This window comes from Ornithorhynchus anatinus, chromosome 2, assembly GCF_004115215.2.
Source record: "Ornithorhynchus anatinus isolate Pmale09 chromosome 2, mOrnAna1.pri.v4, whole genome shotgun sequence".
In the NCBI taxonomy this organism is placed as follows: Eukaryota; Metazoa; Chordata; class Mammalia; order Monotremata; family Ornithorhynchidae; genus Ornithorhynchus; species Ornithorhynchus anatinus.
In genome coordinates this window covers 55,323,024-55,336,299 of record NC_041729.1, presented here as the reverse complement: position 1 = coordinate 55,336,299, position 13,276 = coordinate 55,323,024, and the positions used below count along the sequence as shown (strand labels likewise).

Sequence of the window (13,276 nt, the reverse complement as noted above, 5' to 3'; positions counted from 1 at the left end):
GTTATCATTATCAACAAATTCCATCATCATCCACAAATACCATCATTATTATTACTGTCTCTACCCCGGGGCTTAGAACAGTGCTTGGCCCATAGTAAGCGCTTAACAAATACCACCATCATCCACAGAAGCCATCACGATTATTACTGTCTCTACCCCGGGGCTTAGAACAGCGCTGGACGCGTAGTAAGCGCTTAACAGATACCATCATCATCATCATCATCCACAAATGCCATCATTATTATTACCGTCTCGACCCCGGGGCTGAGAACGGTGCTTGGCGCACAGGGTGACGACGACGACGACGATGAGGACCGCGAGCCCGCCATGGGGCGGGGATTGTCTCTGTTGCCCAGTTGTCCATTCCAAGCGCTCGGTCCAGTGCTCTGCACATAGTAGGCGCTCAATAAATACGATTGACTGAATGATGATGATTAGAGTGCTATTCTAATTAGCCCGAGGTAGGCCCCTAGGGTTCTGTTCCGTCTCGCTTTGCTGTCTGTGTCCCCCGTTTGGACCGCGAGCCCGTCATCGGGCGGGGATTGTCTCTATCTGTTGCCCAACTGTCCACTCCAAGCGCTCGGTCCAGCGCTCTGCACACAGTAGGCGCTCAATCAATACGATCGAGTGAATGATGATGATGACGAGTGTTATTCCGACTATCCCAAGGAAGGTCCCCAGGGTTTTGCTCTGTTCCGCTTTGCTGCCCGTCTCCCCCGTTCAGACTGGGAGCCGGTCATCGGGCAGGGATGGTCTCCGTTGCCCAACCGTCCATTCCAATCGCTCAGTCCAGCGCTCTGCACAGAGTAGGTGCCCGATAAATAGAGCCCCCTTCCACCCCTTTCCCTCCGCCCCTCCCCCTCTCCCTTCCCCTCCGCACCGTGCTCATTTGCTCATCCGTATCTATCTTTATGATCCTATTTATTCTGTCAATGACGCGTACATCGCCTTGATTCCATTCACGGCTGGTGTTTTTGTCTGTCTCCCCCGACTGGACAGTGGGTTGTCTCTATCTGTTGCCGAATCGTCCAGTACAGTGTTCTGCGCAGAGTGAGCGCTCAAGAAATACCGTCGAATAAATACGATTAAATGAACGATGATGATGGTGATGCGTGTTATTCTAATAACCCCGAGGGTTTTGTTCCGTTGCGCTGCCCGTCTCCCCCGTTCAGCCCGGGCAGGGATGGTGTCCGTTGCGCAGTTGTCCATTCCAAGCGCTCGGCCCAGTGCTCCGCACATAGTAAGCGCTCCATAAAACCGATCGAATGGATGATGCCGACGAGTGGTACTCTAATGATCCCGAGGAAGACCCTCCCCACCCCCCCCCCAGGGTTTGGTTCTGTTCCGCTTCGCCCCGTCCACACGGTGACATCGGGCGGGGATGGTCTCTGTCGCCCAGGCGCCCGTTCCGATTCCGACTGTCCATTCCAATCGATAAATACGATCGAATGAATGACGATGATAGGAGCGGTATTCTAATCAGCGCCAGGGTCGGTGATGGAGGATGGGGGGGGGGCGGCGGGCCGGGCTTCGGTTTCCCAGACCCGGGCGTCCTCTCCGCCCCTCCAGAATAGAAACCGAAAGGCGGAGGGGCGGAGCCGGGGGAGGGGGTGGGTCCCGGGGCGGTCCGGCCCCCCTGCCCCCCTCCTCCCGGGCCCGCCCCCCGCCTCCCGCCCCATAAATAGGCGGGCGCCGGGCCAGCGCCGAGCGGAGCGGACCTGCGGCCGCGGCGGCTGTTGCACCGGAGCCGGGCCTCCCGGATCCCCCCCCCACCCCCCTCATGCCGGACCCCCGGACCCCCGGACTATGCGCCTGAGCGGCCCCGGAGCCCCGCCGCCAGCCCCCCCGGGACCCAGGTCAGCGGGGGCGGGGGGACACCCCGGGCCCGGGGAGGGAGGGGCCCGTCCTGGTCCACCCCCCGACCTCAACCCCGAGGAGGGCTGGGGGACCCTTAAAGCCGCCGGAGGGGCTGGGGGACACGGGCCCCCAACGCCGGTCCTAGTGGACCCCGGACCTGAAGGCCAGAGAGGGGCTGGGGGAGCCGGGACCGTCTGGTTCTCCCTGGTCCTGGTGGATCCCGGACTTCAAGCCGACGGAGGAGCTGGGAGAGCCGGGACCTTGTGGGTCTCCCCCTAACACCGCCGGTCCTAGTGGATCCAGGACCTAAAGGCCGGGGAGGGACCCCCAGGGAGGGGCTGGGGGGGCCCGGGACCGTCTGGGTCTCTCCCTTCCCCAGCGCCGGTCCTAGTGGACCCCGGACTTAAAGCCGATGGAGGGGCTGGGGGAGACGGGCCCGTCTGGGTCTCCCCCCAACACCGCCGGTCCTAGTGGATCCAGGACCTAAAGGCCGGGGAGGGACCCCCAGGGAGGGGCTGGGGGGGGCCCGGGACCGTCTGGGTCTCTCCCTTCCCCAGCGCCGGTCCTAGTGGACCCCGGACTTAAATCCGATGGAGGGACTGGGGGAGACGGGCCCGTCTGGGGTTCCCCCCCCCCCCCCATAGCCGGTCCTAGTGGACCCCGGACCTAAAGCCGATGGCGGGGCTCCCGAGGTGGGGCTGGGGGAGACCGGGCCCGTCTGGGTCTCCTCCCCCGGTCCTAGTGGAGCCCGGATCTAAAGCCGAGCGAGGGACCGGGGGAGGCCGGGCCCATCTGGGTCTCCCCTCTTCTCCTCCCCCCCCCCCCCCCCCGGTCCCAGTGGACCCGGACCTAAAGCCGAAGAGCGGGGCACCGATGGAGTGGCTGGGGGGGAGCGGGGGAACCCATCTGGCTCCCCACCCCCGGTCCTGGCGGACCCCGGCCCCGAGGCCGAAAGAGGGGCCCGTCTGGGTGTCCCACCCCCCGGGCCCAGCGGACCCCGGCCCTCCCGGGCGAACGAGGAAGCCTGGCGGGGCGAGGCCGGGCCGGAGCGGGGCATTTCTAAATCTATTTGTTTCCCGACCCATCGGCCGGGGGACTGGGGGGACTGGGGGGGACTGGCGGGACTGGCGGGACTGGCGGGTCTGGCGACGGCCGCCAGGGGGAGGCAGAGCGGTGGGCCAACGGGGCCCCCGGCCTGGTCGCCACGGCCACCTCCGACGGAGAGGCTCAGCCATCCGCATCCGAACGGTCCCCGGGGGCAGGGGGAAGGGGGACCGCGTCGGCTCGGTGGCCACGGGGGACTTCCAGCCGAGAGATGCATCTGTCGAGGCCCCCGTCGGGCCGTTGGCGGGGACCCGGGGGGGGGAAGGCGGGCCCGGGAGCCCCGGGGACTTCCAAAAACGAGGCGCACCCGTCCGCGTCCCCGTCAGGCCGTCGGCGAGGGGAGAGGGTCGGGTTGGCCGTCCGAAGCCGCGGACCGTCCGTCCCGGCCCCCGCCGCCCCTGGGGCAGAGGGTGGGCCGGGGGCGGACGCGCAGACCCGTGGCTCACTGTCGCCTTCTCTCCTTGCTCCCTGGCCCGCCGCTCCTGCTCCCGCCCGGACTCCAGAGTAGCCGCCGGTGGAGTGGCCTCCCCCGCCCTGGCCGCGGCCGGACGCTATGGACGACCCCGCGGGCCGGCACGGTCTGTAGGATGGTAGCACACAGTAAAGTGGCAGCCGACAATGCAGTTGCAACAGACGCGAGACGGCGACCCGACCCATCCCCATCACCTCCTCCCATCACTCCCGTCGCGACCCGGGCCGGCCGCCCCGGCCCGGACGCCCGGCCCCGGCGACCTCCCGCCGGCGCGTCCCGCCATGGGGCGCCGGCGGCGCCGGCGGCGGGCGGCGCCGCCGCCCCGGGACCGGGCGACACCCACTTCCGCACCTTCCGCTCCCAGGCGGACTACTGCAGCATCACCCGGGCCAGCGCCCTCTTGGACGCCTGTGGCTTCTACTGGGGGCCCCTGAGCGTGAACGTGGCCCACGAGAAGCTCAGGGACGAGCCCGTGGGGACCTTCCTGGTCCGGGACAGCCGGCAGAAGAACTGCTTCTTCGCCATCAGCGTTAAGACGGCCACCGGGCCCACCAGCATCCGCGTCAACTTCCAGGCCGGGCGCTTCAACCTGGACGGCAGCGGGGAGACCTTCGACTGCCTCTTCAAGCTGCTGGAGCATTACCTGAGCTCGCCCCGCAAGGTGCTGGTGACCCCTCTGCGCCGGGTCAGGCTCCGGCCCCTGCAGGAGCTGTGCCGCAAGAGCATCGTGGCCACCTTTGGGAGAGACAACCTGGGCGCCGTCCCCCTCAACCCCGTCCTCAAGGACTACCTGCGGTCGTTTCCTTTTAAGATTTGAGTGGACCGCCCCCCTCCCGGCCCCCCGTCCGCCTCAACCCCCCGTCCTCCAGGACCATCTGCAGTCGCTCCCCTTCCAGATTCGAGAGGGGCCCCCCCGCCCCCGCCACCCCCGCCACCCTCCCGCCCTCCATCCCCGGAACGGAATCGCCGCCGCCTTAACTGTGGCTCCGGGGGTGGGAGGTGGGCGGGAGAGGGGACCGCTTCTGTTTTCGGGGGTTGAGACCCAAAACCACCATGGGGGGGACCCGCGGTCGTCCCCGCCCCGGAGGCAGCCCCGTCTATTTTTGTAGCAACTTACTGTATTTTGGAGTAGAACTTGAACACCTGACTCATGTTTACACACCACACAGATCTTTGCACAAACCAGGGGGTTTAGGACCCTGGCTCTATTTTTCTGCCATGCAGAATCGTATATTATTTTATATTTTTAATGAAGATAATGTAATAAACTTTATTATGAAAGTTTTTTTTAAAAAAAAAAACCAGAGAGAGCGATGCCGGTGTCTCTTGTTGCCTTTTGGTCTGACCCAGGGAGGGCTGAGCTGGCTTGAAACCTGCTAGGGAGGGGGCGCGGTCACCGGCTAGTGGTTCCGAGGCGGAATCCGCGTTCTCTTTATGAAAGGTGAACGCCAAGAGCAGTGAGGATACTTGGTTGTCTTGGAGGACGTGGGAATTTGGAACGTTCGGTTCTGAAACCTACCTGTCCTGACCTGACCTGCCCTGATTTGACAATCCTCTTCGCTTGGGCGACTTTTGATCTTTTTGCCTTCCACCCCTACTAGAAAATATGATGGAGGTTGACGGGTTTTTCCGCGATACCCTGAACCGCAGCAACTTCAAGAAGGAAAATTCAGATTTTTTCAAGGGCGGGTGTCGTCGTCAATGGCGGGTTGCCCGGTCGGTGGACAGAAAAAAAAAAAAAAAGACAAGGAGTCACTTCTTTACATAACTAAAGGATATGTGAAGTGTCCCTTGCCCCTCAACGAAAAGTGTTTTTCTCTCTCAGGGACAGACTTTCTCGCCCCTTTTCCCGACACCGAAGCATCGCTTTGGTGTTTGGAAAAAAGGACGTGTCGCCGCCGGGCACCACACTCATTTCTGAACAATTCGGGAACCCGTTTAGGGTTACAAGTCGAGCCTCTTCCAGGACTGTATGTCGGCTGCTTCTTGAGCGGTTCGGTGAGTCAGTGATGTAACGCCGGTGCTGGAAACGAGCAAGCCCAGCGCTGCAAAAGCCCTGTTAATGGAGTCGTTTTAGAGTTTGGGGTTAAGAAGCCCTCGTGCCGCATCCCACTTCATTTTTGAAAGTTAAAACGGCCTCTGGAGCTTTAGACGTGTTTATAATGTAGTGTCCTAATATTTAATAATACCTTTCAAACTGTAAAGTGCCACATAAAATTAACTTTATGGCCAGTGAGCCAGAGCAGCTGAGCCCATGGCTTGGGATTAAGTAGGTTCTGGGCTCAAAGGTTAAGAATGGCCAGAGGAGATTTAGGGTCTCTTAAAGCTTTCTCGAATTTTATCCTTTTAATAGGGTGGGGAAGGGAATGGGGAAGAGGAATAGAAAGGCGAAACGTTAACTTGGATCCTTTAATACCTTCAGCCTGTTTGGTGCCTTGTTTTCATCTACGTTCCTATTGCTGGCCGGGGCTGGAGACTCACTGCAACTAGAAAAAGAAGACTCAAGTCTGCAAACCCACTCTTTTTCCCCGCCCCCTTTGGTAACTTCGAGTCCGCTGTGAGAGTATGTTGCGGGAGAGTCTGGCTTCTGCTCGAAATGAGTTGAGCGGAGTCGGTGCTTATTACTCGTCCTCGGAAATGAGGAGGCCGAGCGGCAATTCCCAGCTTGAAAGAAGCTTCGCGTTAGGATTTCACTTTCGAAGGGCCCGAGAAGAGACCTTAGGGTGTATAAAACACGGGGGGGGGGGGGGGGGGGAGGAGAAATGGCCCATCTTCAAGTCCCCATCGGACTGAGTCCGTTTTCTTTAAGGTGCCACCATACTAAAATGCTGGGCACATAAGAAAAAAACCAGAATAAAGGAGGAAGAGGCAAGGGCCCATGTGGCTTCTCTGCTTTAACAGATTTTTTTTTTCCTCACTAAAACCTCAGCTTCGTGATTCAGCAGTGCTGACGTCAATTTACAGGAAAGAAAAGTGAGATGAGAAGAATGGGTTTATGTGGGGCAGTGTAGATGTGGGTCTTGGGTCTGTGCGTTCTACACGGTGCCCTGGGGGAAGGGAGTTAGAGATTTGCTTAGGTCTTGGGCGAGAAAAAAAAAGTCTCCGTCGCTCGGCCCCACGTGACCTCTCCGAAACAGAATTATTCTAGAATAGTCTGCGGGAAATCTTGGCTGGGGGAGGGGAGAGACGATCTACCCCCGATTTGTGTCGGGTGCCGATCTGGGGCTCCCCTGGCATGCGGGCACTAGTGCCCTCTCCTAGGACCCAGCTGACCAGTGCAGATACGGAGCCGGTGCTTTCCTCCTCAGGATCCATCGCTGAGGTCAGCTCTTGCTGAACGGGTAGTCTTGCAAAGGCGGAGTGAACCAGGAATTCTCCCATTTCACATGGAGAGACAGTGTGGCCTAAGGGAAAGAGCAGGGGCCTGAGATTCAGAAGACCTGGCTTCTAATCCTGGCTTCTCCACGTACCTGCTGGGTGACTTTGAGTCAGTCGCTTAACTTCCCTGTGCCTCGGTTCCCTCGTCCGGGAATTGGGGATTGATGGGTGAGTCCCATATGGGACACAGGACTACGTCCAGCCTGATTATCTTGCATCTACCCCTGCGCTTAGTACAGTGCCTGGTATATAGCAGGCGTTTAATAAGTACCATTAAATAAAAGAGTACACCCATGTTAGGCAACTCCCTGGAATACACATCAGTTCATCTGGAATCGCTGGATCCCCAAGGAGGATTCGGAGTTTCCCCAGATCTCTGCCAATCCCAGCTCTCCTCCTCGCTCTGAAGGAGCGTTAATATTTCTCTCTCTCTTTCTCACTCCTACCTCTTTCCCTGTCTTCTCCTCTCCCTTTCCCATCCCTCCCTTACTTTCTCGGGGGTGTGGGACTCCAGCAAGGTTTCCCACTTATTTGACTTGAGAAGGGAAAAAAAGCCCAAAGAATTCCCAGCTGGCTCACTCCAACATCCAGTAGTATCTAGTGAGTGCCTATTGCGCGTGGAGCACTGCACTGAAGGTTTAGAAGAGGGCCGTGAAAGTAAGAGACACGAAGATCTTGAAGAGTTAGCAGCAAGTTGCCTCCGCGGACCGAAATGCTGGGACCCTGAGACGGTCCTGCGGCAGGAGAGGGAGAGGTGGCTAGGTGCCAGCCTCGGGACTGGGTGGTGGAAGTTGGCAGGGGGTCCCTCTCCTCTACCCGGAGGCAGAGTTTGATCTCGGTCGTTCAGATGCAAGCTTATCCGTTTGGGCACAGTCCATGTCCCTTGGGGGGATGCTCACGGTCGTAATCCCCCTTCTACAGATGAGATGACTGAGGCACGGAAAAGTGAAATGACTTGCCCAAGGTCGGCAAACCATTGGCAGAGCCGCTGTTAGCATCCAGGTCCTCGGACTCCCGGGCCAGGCCTGGAACCACTAGGCCACGCTGTTTCTAGGTTCTGTTCAGAACAGCCACACCTTCGAGCGTTGGCTGCTCTTGGCATCTTCCTGCCAAATTGTTGACTACCTGGCGGAGTGCATCCGGACAGTGTTGGACCCCACCCGGGGCTGGGGGCCTCAGCGGATGTTGGCCTAAATGGTTCTGTGGCTGGTTTGCGGGGGCCGGGGAGCATCTTCTATTTCTCGTAGGAAGAAGGAGACCAAAATGGAGCGCCTAACAGTGGTCACCTTTTAGCCGAGGGGCAACTCTTCCTTTTGAGTGGGGGTGAAAAGGAGGAACAGGGATTTTAGACGCCGGGGGAATCGACTGGAGGAGGGCAGCCTTCAGAGAGCAAAGAGGTCAGAAAGCTACTACTTTGGTCTTTTCAGTCTTATGATTATTACTGTTGTACTTATTATGTGTCAAACACTGTTCTAAGCATGACGGTAGATACAGGTTAAACAGGTCAGACGTGCCAGTCTCATCTGGGGCTCACAATCTAAGGAGGAGAGAGAGGAATCGAATCCCTCCTTTACAGATGAGGGAGTTGGACCCCAGAGAAGTAAGATCCTGCCCAAGGTCACACAACGGGTAAGTGGTGGACCTGGGATTAAGACCTAGATCCTCTGACTCCCAGATCCGAGCTCTCTCTACTAGACCACACTGCCCTAAGAGGAGGGAGGCTCACGGTCCAGCTCAAAGAGCCGTGGGAGTCGTCTCTCTGTTGCCTCCATGGAACCTAAACTTCTCCACTAATAAAAGTGACTTATTGAGCGCTTACTGTGTGCACAACACTGAACTGAGTGCTTGGGAGAGTGCAGTACAATAGAGTTGGTAGACTCATTCCCTTCCCACGAGCTTACAGACTAGAGGGGGAGACAGACAATAATATAAATAAACAAATTATGGATTTGCGCCTAAGTGTTCGGAGGCTGAGGGAGCGGTGAATAAGGGAAGCAAATCCAAGTACAAGGGTCATGAAATGAGGAAATGAGGGCTTAGTCAGGGAAGGCCTCTTGGAGAAGATGTGCCCTCATTAAGGCTTTGAAGGTGAGGAGAGTCAGTCAGTGGTATTTATTGAGCGCTTACTGTGTGCAGAACACTGCACTACGTGCTTGGGAGAGTAATCATAACAGTGAGCAGACGTATTCCCCGTCCACAACGAGCTCACAGTCTAGAGGGGTGATTATCTGTTGGATACGTAGGGGGAGGGTGTTTCAGGAGAGAGGCAGGATGTGGAGTGAGGAGTCCCTTAGGGAGGAACCATCATAGTGCCTAGAGAGCCACCCTTTCTCCAGAGGACTGTAGACTATAAGCCCATCCTCTAAACCGTAAGCTCCTTGTGGGCAGGGAATATGTCTGTTATATTGTTGTATTGTAGTCTCCCAAGAGCTTAGTACAGTACACATAGTAAGTGCTCAATAAATACTATTGATTGATTGACGATAGAACACACAGGGCCAGAGATTTTGCCCCCGTCCATTTTTGACCCCTGCTCTAGGCGACCCCAGACCCTGTAATTCATTCATTCAGTCGTATTCATTGAATGCTTACTGTGTGCAGAGCGCTGTACCAAGCCCCCGGGAGAGTACGATGCAACAAGAAACGGACAAGTTCCCCGCCCACAGAGAGCTGAGGTGCTCCAGCTGGGAGTGAGCGTCAGCGGTAGCAAAGCTCTGCCCTGGAGCGTACCCTGATAGGACCGCACTGGCTTCATTCACCGAGGTCAGCTGGTTTGCAAATATAAACATAAGCATTATCTCTTCTCACTGGCAAGAGAACCGAAGTCTGGAGGACACTGAGCACAGTGCCAGCGTAAACAGCAGCAAGCGTTTTGTCTTATGAGACCAGAAGCAGGCACCTGGAATACCCAAATGATAATCAGTTAGTCCGTCAACGGCAGAGTGGCTTAGTGGATATAGCACAGGCCCAGGAGTCAGAAAGACCTGGGTTCTAATCCTGGCTCCACCAACTGTCTGCTGTATGACTTGGCTAAGTCACTTCAATTCTCTGGGCCTCATTTACCTCATCTATAAAATGGGGATTGAGAGCGTGAGCCCCGCATGGGACAGGGACTGTGTCCGACCCGACTAACTTGTATCTACCCCGGCGCTTAGAACGGTGTGGCACATAGGAAGCACTTAACAAGTACCGTAATTATTATTATTATCATTTATTGAGGGCTTACTGTGAGCAAAGCTCTGTACTACGCTCTGTGAGAGAACAACATAACAATCTAACAGAAATATTCCTTGCCCACAGTGAGCTTACGGTCTAGAGGTTTAATGCTGCTCACGTTAAGCTCTAACAGTTCCAGAGGAGTAGGTGTCAGAATGGAATGGGGCCCGGGGTTGGGGGGGTGAAGGGAAAGGGGAGGAAGAGAGGGGGAGGCGGGGGGAAGAGGGGAGGTGGAGGGAAGGAAGGAAGAGAAGGAGAGATGGGGAGAGGGGAAGGAGGGGGGACATGGAAGGAAGGGGGAGGGGGGGACATGGAGAGGACAAATAGGGGGAGATGGAGGGATAAGGGAAGAGAAGGGATGAATGGGGATGGAAGGAGGAAGAGAGGGAAGGGGGATGGAGGAAGGAAGAGAGAGAAGGGGAAATGAAGGGAGAGAAGAGGTTGGCAGAAGAGGGAGAGCGAGAGGGAGGAAGAGAGAGGGAGAGAGAACGTGCGCGCGCACGATGGACAGGGGCTTTGTGGCCACCAGGGCCGTTTCTCAGAATGAACTGAAGTGATTTTCCGAGATAGAAAACTAATCTCTCTAATGGGGTTGTTCCTACCGCATGATGAAGGCACGTATGCAAATGAACCCCGGCTAATGAATGTCATTAAGGCCCGGTCCGTGACTCTGGGGCCAATCGACGAGGTGGGCTGTCAGGAGTTCGATAGAAATTGAGTGACAAATGTAACCCTAGCCTCCAATGAAGCGGGAGTCACACTAATCCTGTTATGATTGAAGTCATTTACAAGAAGTGAGGCTCCAGCTGCAGTCAGCAGCGATGCTATTTTCAACAGTCAAGCAAAAACTATACCCTGGGGCCATCCACTGACCGGATCTGGACATCAATACCTCTCACCCCGCTGGTTCTTAATCCTCCACTGAACACTTCATCAACCTCCCAAACATCCCTTTCAGCCTCTGTCTCATTCACACTTACCCCAAATCACAGCTTCGGTGGCAGGTTGGTGCCTCGGTCTCTCGTAGTTATTATTATATTATTATGAGAGAGGCTTTTTTCCCTTATTATTGTAATAACATTAATTATTGTTATTATTTGACGTCTGTTAAGAGCTGGGCCTGTGCTGAGCAGTAGGGTAGACAGAAACGTAATCAGAGTAAACACAGGCCCCTGTCCTACATGGGGCTCTCTCTCTCTTTTTTTAACGGTACTTGTTAAGCACACACTACGTGTCAGGCACTGTATTCATTCATTCATTCATTCATTCAATAGTATTTATTGAGCGCTTACTATGTGCAGAGCACTGTACTAAGCGCTTGGGATGAACAAGTCGGCACTGAGCTCTGGGGTAGATACAGGATAATTGTGTTGGATGCAGGCCTTGTCCCACATGGGGCTCACAGTCTCAGTCCCCATTTTACAGATGAGGCATGGAAAAGTTAAGTGACTTGCCCAAGGTCATACAACAGACAAGTCCATGCTCTTTCCGCTAGACCCTACTGCCTCTCCTTCCCTCTCCTCTCTCCTCTTTTTTCTTTCGCCTTCCCTCCACTCTCCTGTATTTTCTCTCCCCTCTCTTCTATCTCACCCCCTAAGCTCCCCCAACTTCCTTTCCCCCTTCCCTCCTCATTTGGCCACCTCGTGGTTTTTTTTTTTCACTACACAATCCTCGTTGGGGACGTGTCTACTGAACAAAAGTTCAGCAGCTCAACCTCTGCTTTCCCCTTAAATTGCCTAGCTCACAGCCTCTAAGGAATACAAATTCCTTTTGGCTAGTTGGACCTCACTCGAGGAGAGCCAAGTTTACAGGCACTTTTAATATCCATTACCCCAAGGTCCTGGGCAAGCACCCTGTCCCAGAGAGGGAGATTAAGGCTATCAACCCTATTAAGAGGATGGAGGTCAGTGGGGGAGGGAGCGAAGCGGGAAGAGAGATGTGTCTAACTCCACGGCAGCTCTGAGTTTTGAACAGCTGTGAAGACGGCCCCGTGCCTTCGTTTAAAAGTCCCACCATCCTATTAACAGAGAACGCCTTCGCAGTCTTTCCGAATGTCAACTGTTCAGAGCCCCTATTGATTCCTGAGAGGCATCTGAGAGGAAGAAAAGGCCCCAGAGGAGCTTAAAATAATAATAATGGTATTTGTTAAGCACTTGCTGTGTGCCAAGCACTGTACTAAGCCCTGGGGTGGAGACAAGATAATCAGGTTGGACACAGTCCATGTCTCACATGGGGCTCGCAACTGTAATCCCCACTTTACAGATGAGGAAAGAGAGCCACAGAGAAGTGAAGCGATTTTCCCAAGGTCGCACAGCAGACAAGTGGTGGCCTAGTGGAAGAACACAGACCCGGGAGTCAGAGGACCTGGGTTCTAATCCCACCTCCACCACTTGTCTGCTGTGTGACCCTGGACAAGTCACTTAGCTTCTCTGAGCCTCAGACACTTCATCTGTAAAATGAGGATTAAACAACAATGATGGTATTCGTTAAGCACTTACTATTCATTCAATCATACTTATTGAGCGCTTACTATGTGCAGAGCACCGTACTAAGCGCTTGGAATGTACAATTCGGCAACAGTTAGAGACAATCCCTGCTCAATGATGGGCCCATGTGGACGGGGACTGTGTCCAACCTGGTTATCCTGTATCTACCTCGGAGCTTCAATTGTATTTATTGAGCACTTACCGTGTGCAGAGCACTGGCACATAGTAACTTCTTAACAAATACCATTAAAAAATGGGTAACTAGCCCCAGGATGGAGCAGAACATAGCAGCAGGCAGGTAGAGCGGGCCTATCAATCCATCAGGGGTATTTATTGAGCGCTCACTGTACGCAGAGCACCGTCCCGAGTGTGTGGGAGAGTACAGTATAACAGAGAGAGTAGACGTGCCCCTGCCGGCAAGGAGCTTAGATTCTAAAGGACAGAACAGGGGAGGTGATAGCCAGGGACGGCCGGCCGCATCCCTGAACCCGTTTGGACGCATTTCCACCTTGAGGCAACTGACAACTGGGAATAAAAACCTGCTACCAGAGCCAGACTGAAGCACGGCATGGGGGTGGGGGGTTGGGGGCAGGCTCTGCAGCTTATTCTGGGTGGGGGGGGGGCCCGTCTTTGAAGGATGCCCCCCCACCTCCTCCCCTTCCACCTCTATGGCTGTCCGAGAAAGCTTACTCTAGACTGCAAACTCCTTAAGGGCGGGGAATGTGTCTGTCTGTACTATAGTGTACTCTTCCCAGTGCTTAGT

The 13,276-nt window shown here is 55.8% G+C and overlaps 1 protein-coding gene across 1 annotated transcript; it reads left to right on the top strand.

Annotated features, from left to right (window-relative positions):
- The first annotated feature begins 3,058 nt into the window (after window positions 1-3,058).
- SOCS1 (suppressor of cytokine signaling 1) lies at window positions 3,059-4,748 on the top strand. Its single transcript, XM_029058093.2, has one exon. It carries the CDS (start codon window positions 3,549-3,551, stop codon window positions 4,248-4,250), a length of 702 nt encoding a protein of 233 aa, XP_028913926.1. The 5' UTR covers window positions 3,059-3,548; the 3' UTR covers window positions 4,251-4,748.
- Window positions 4,749-13,276: the final 8,528 nt, after the last annotated feature.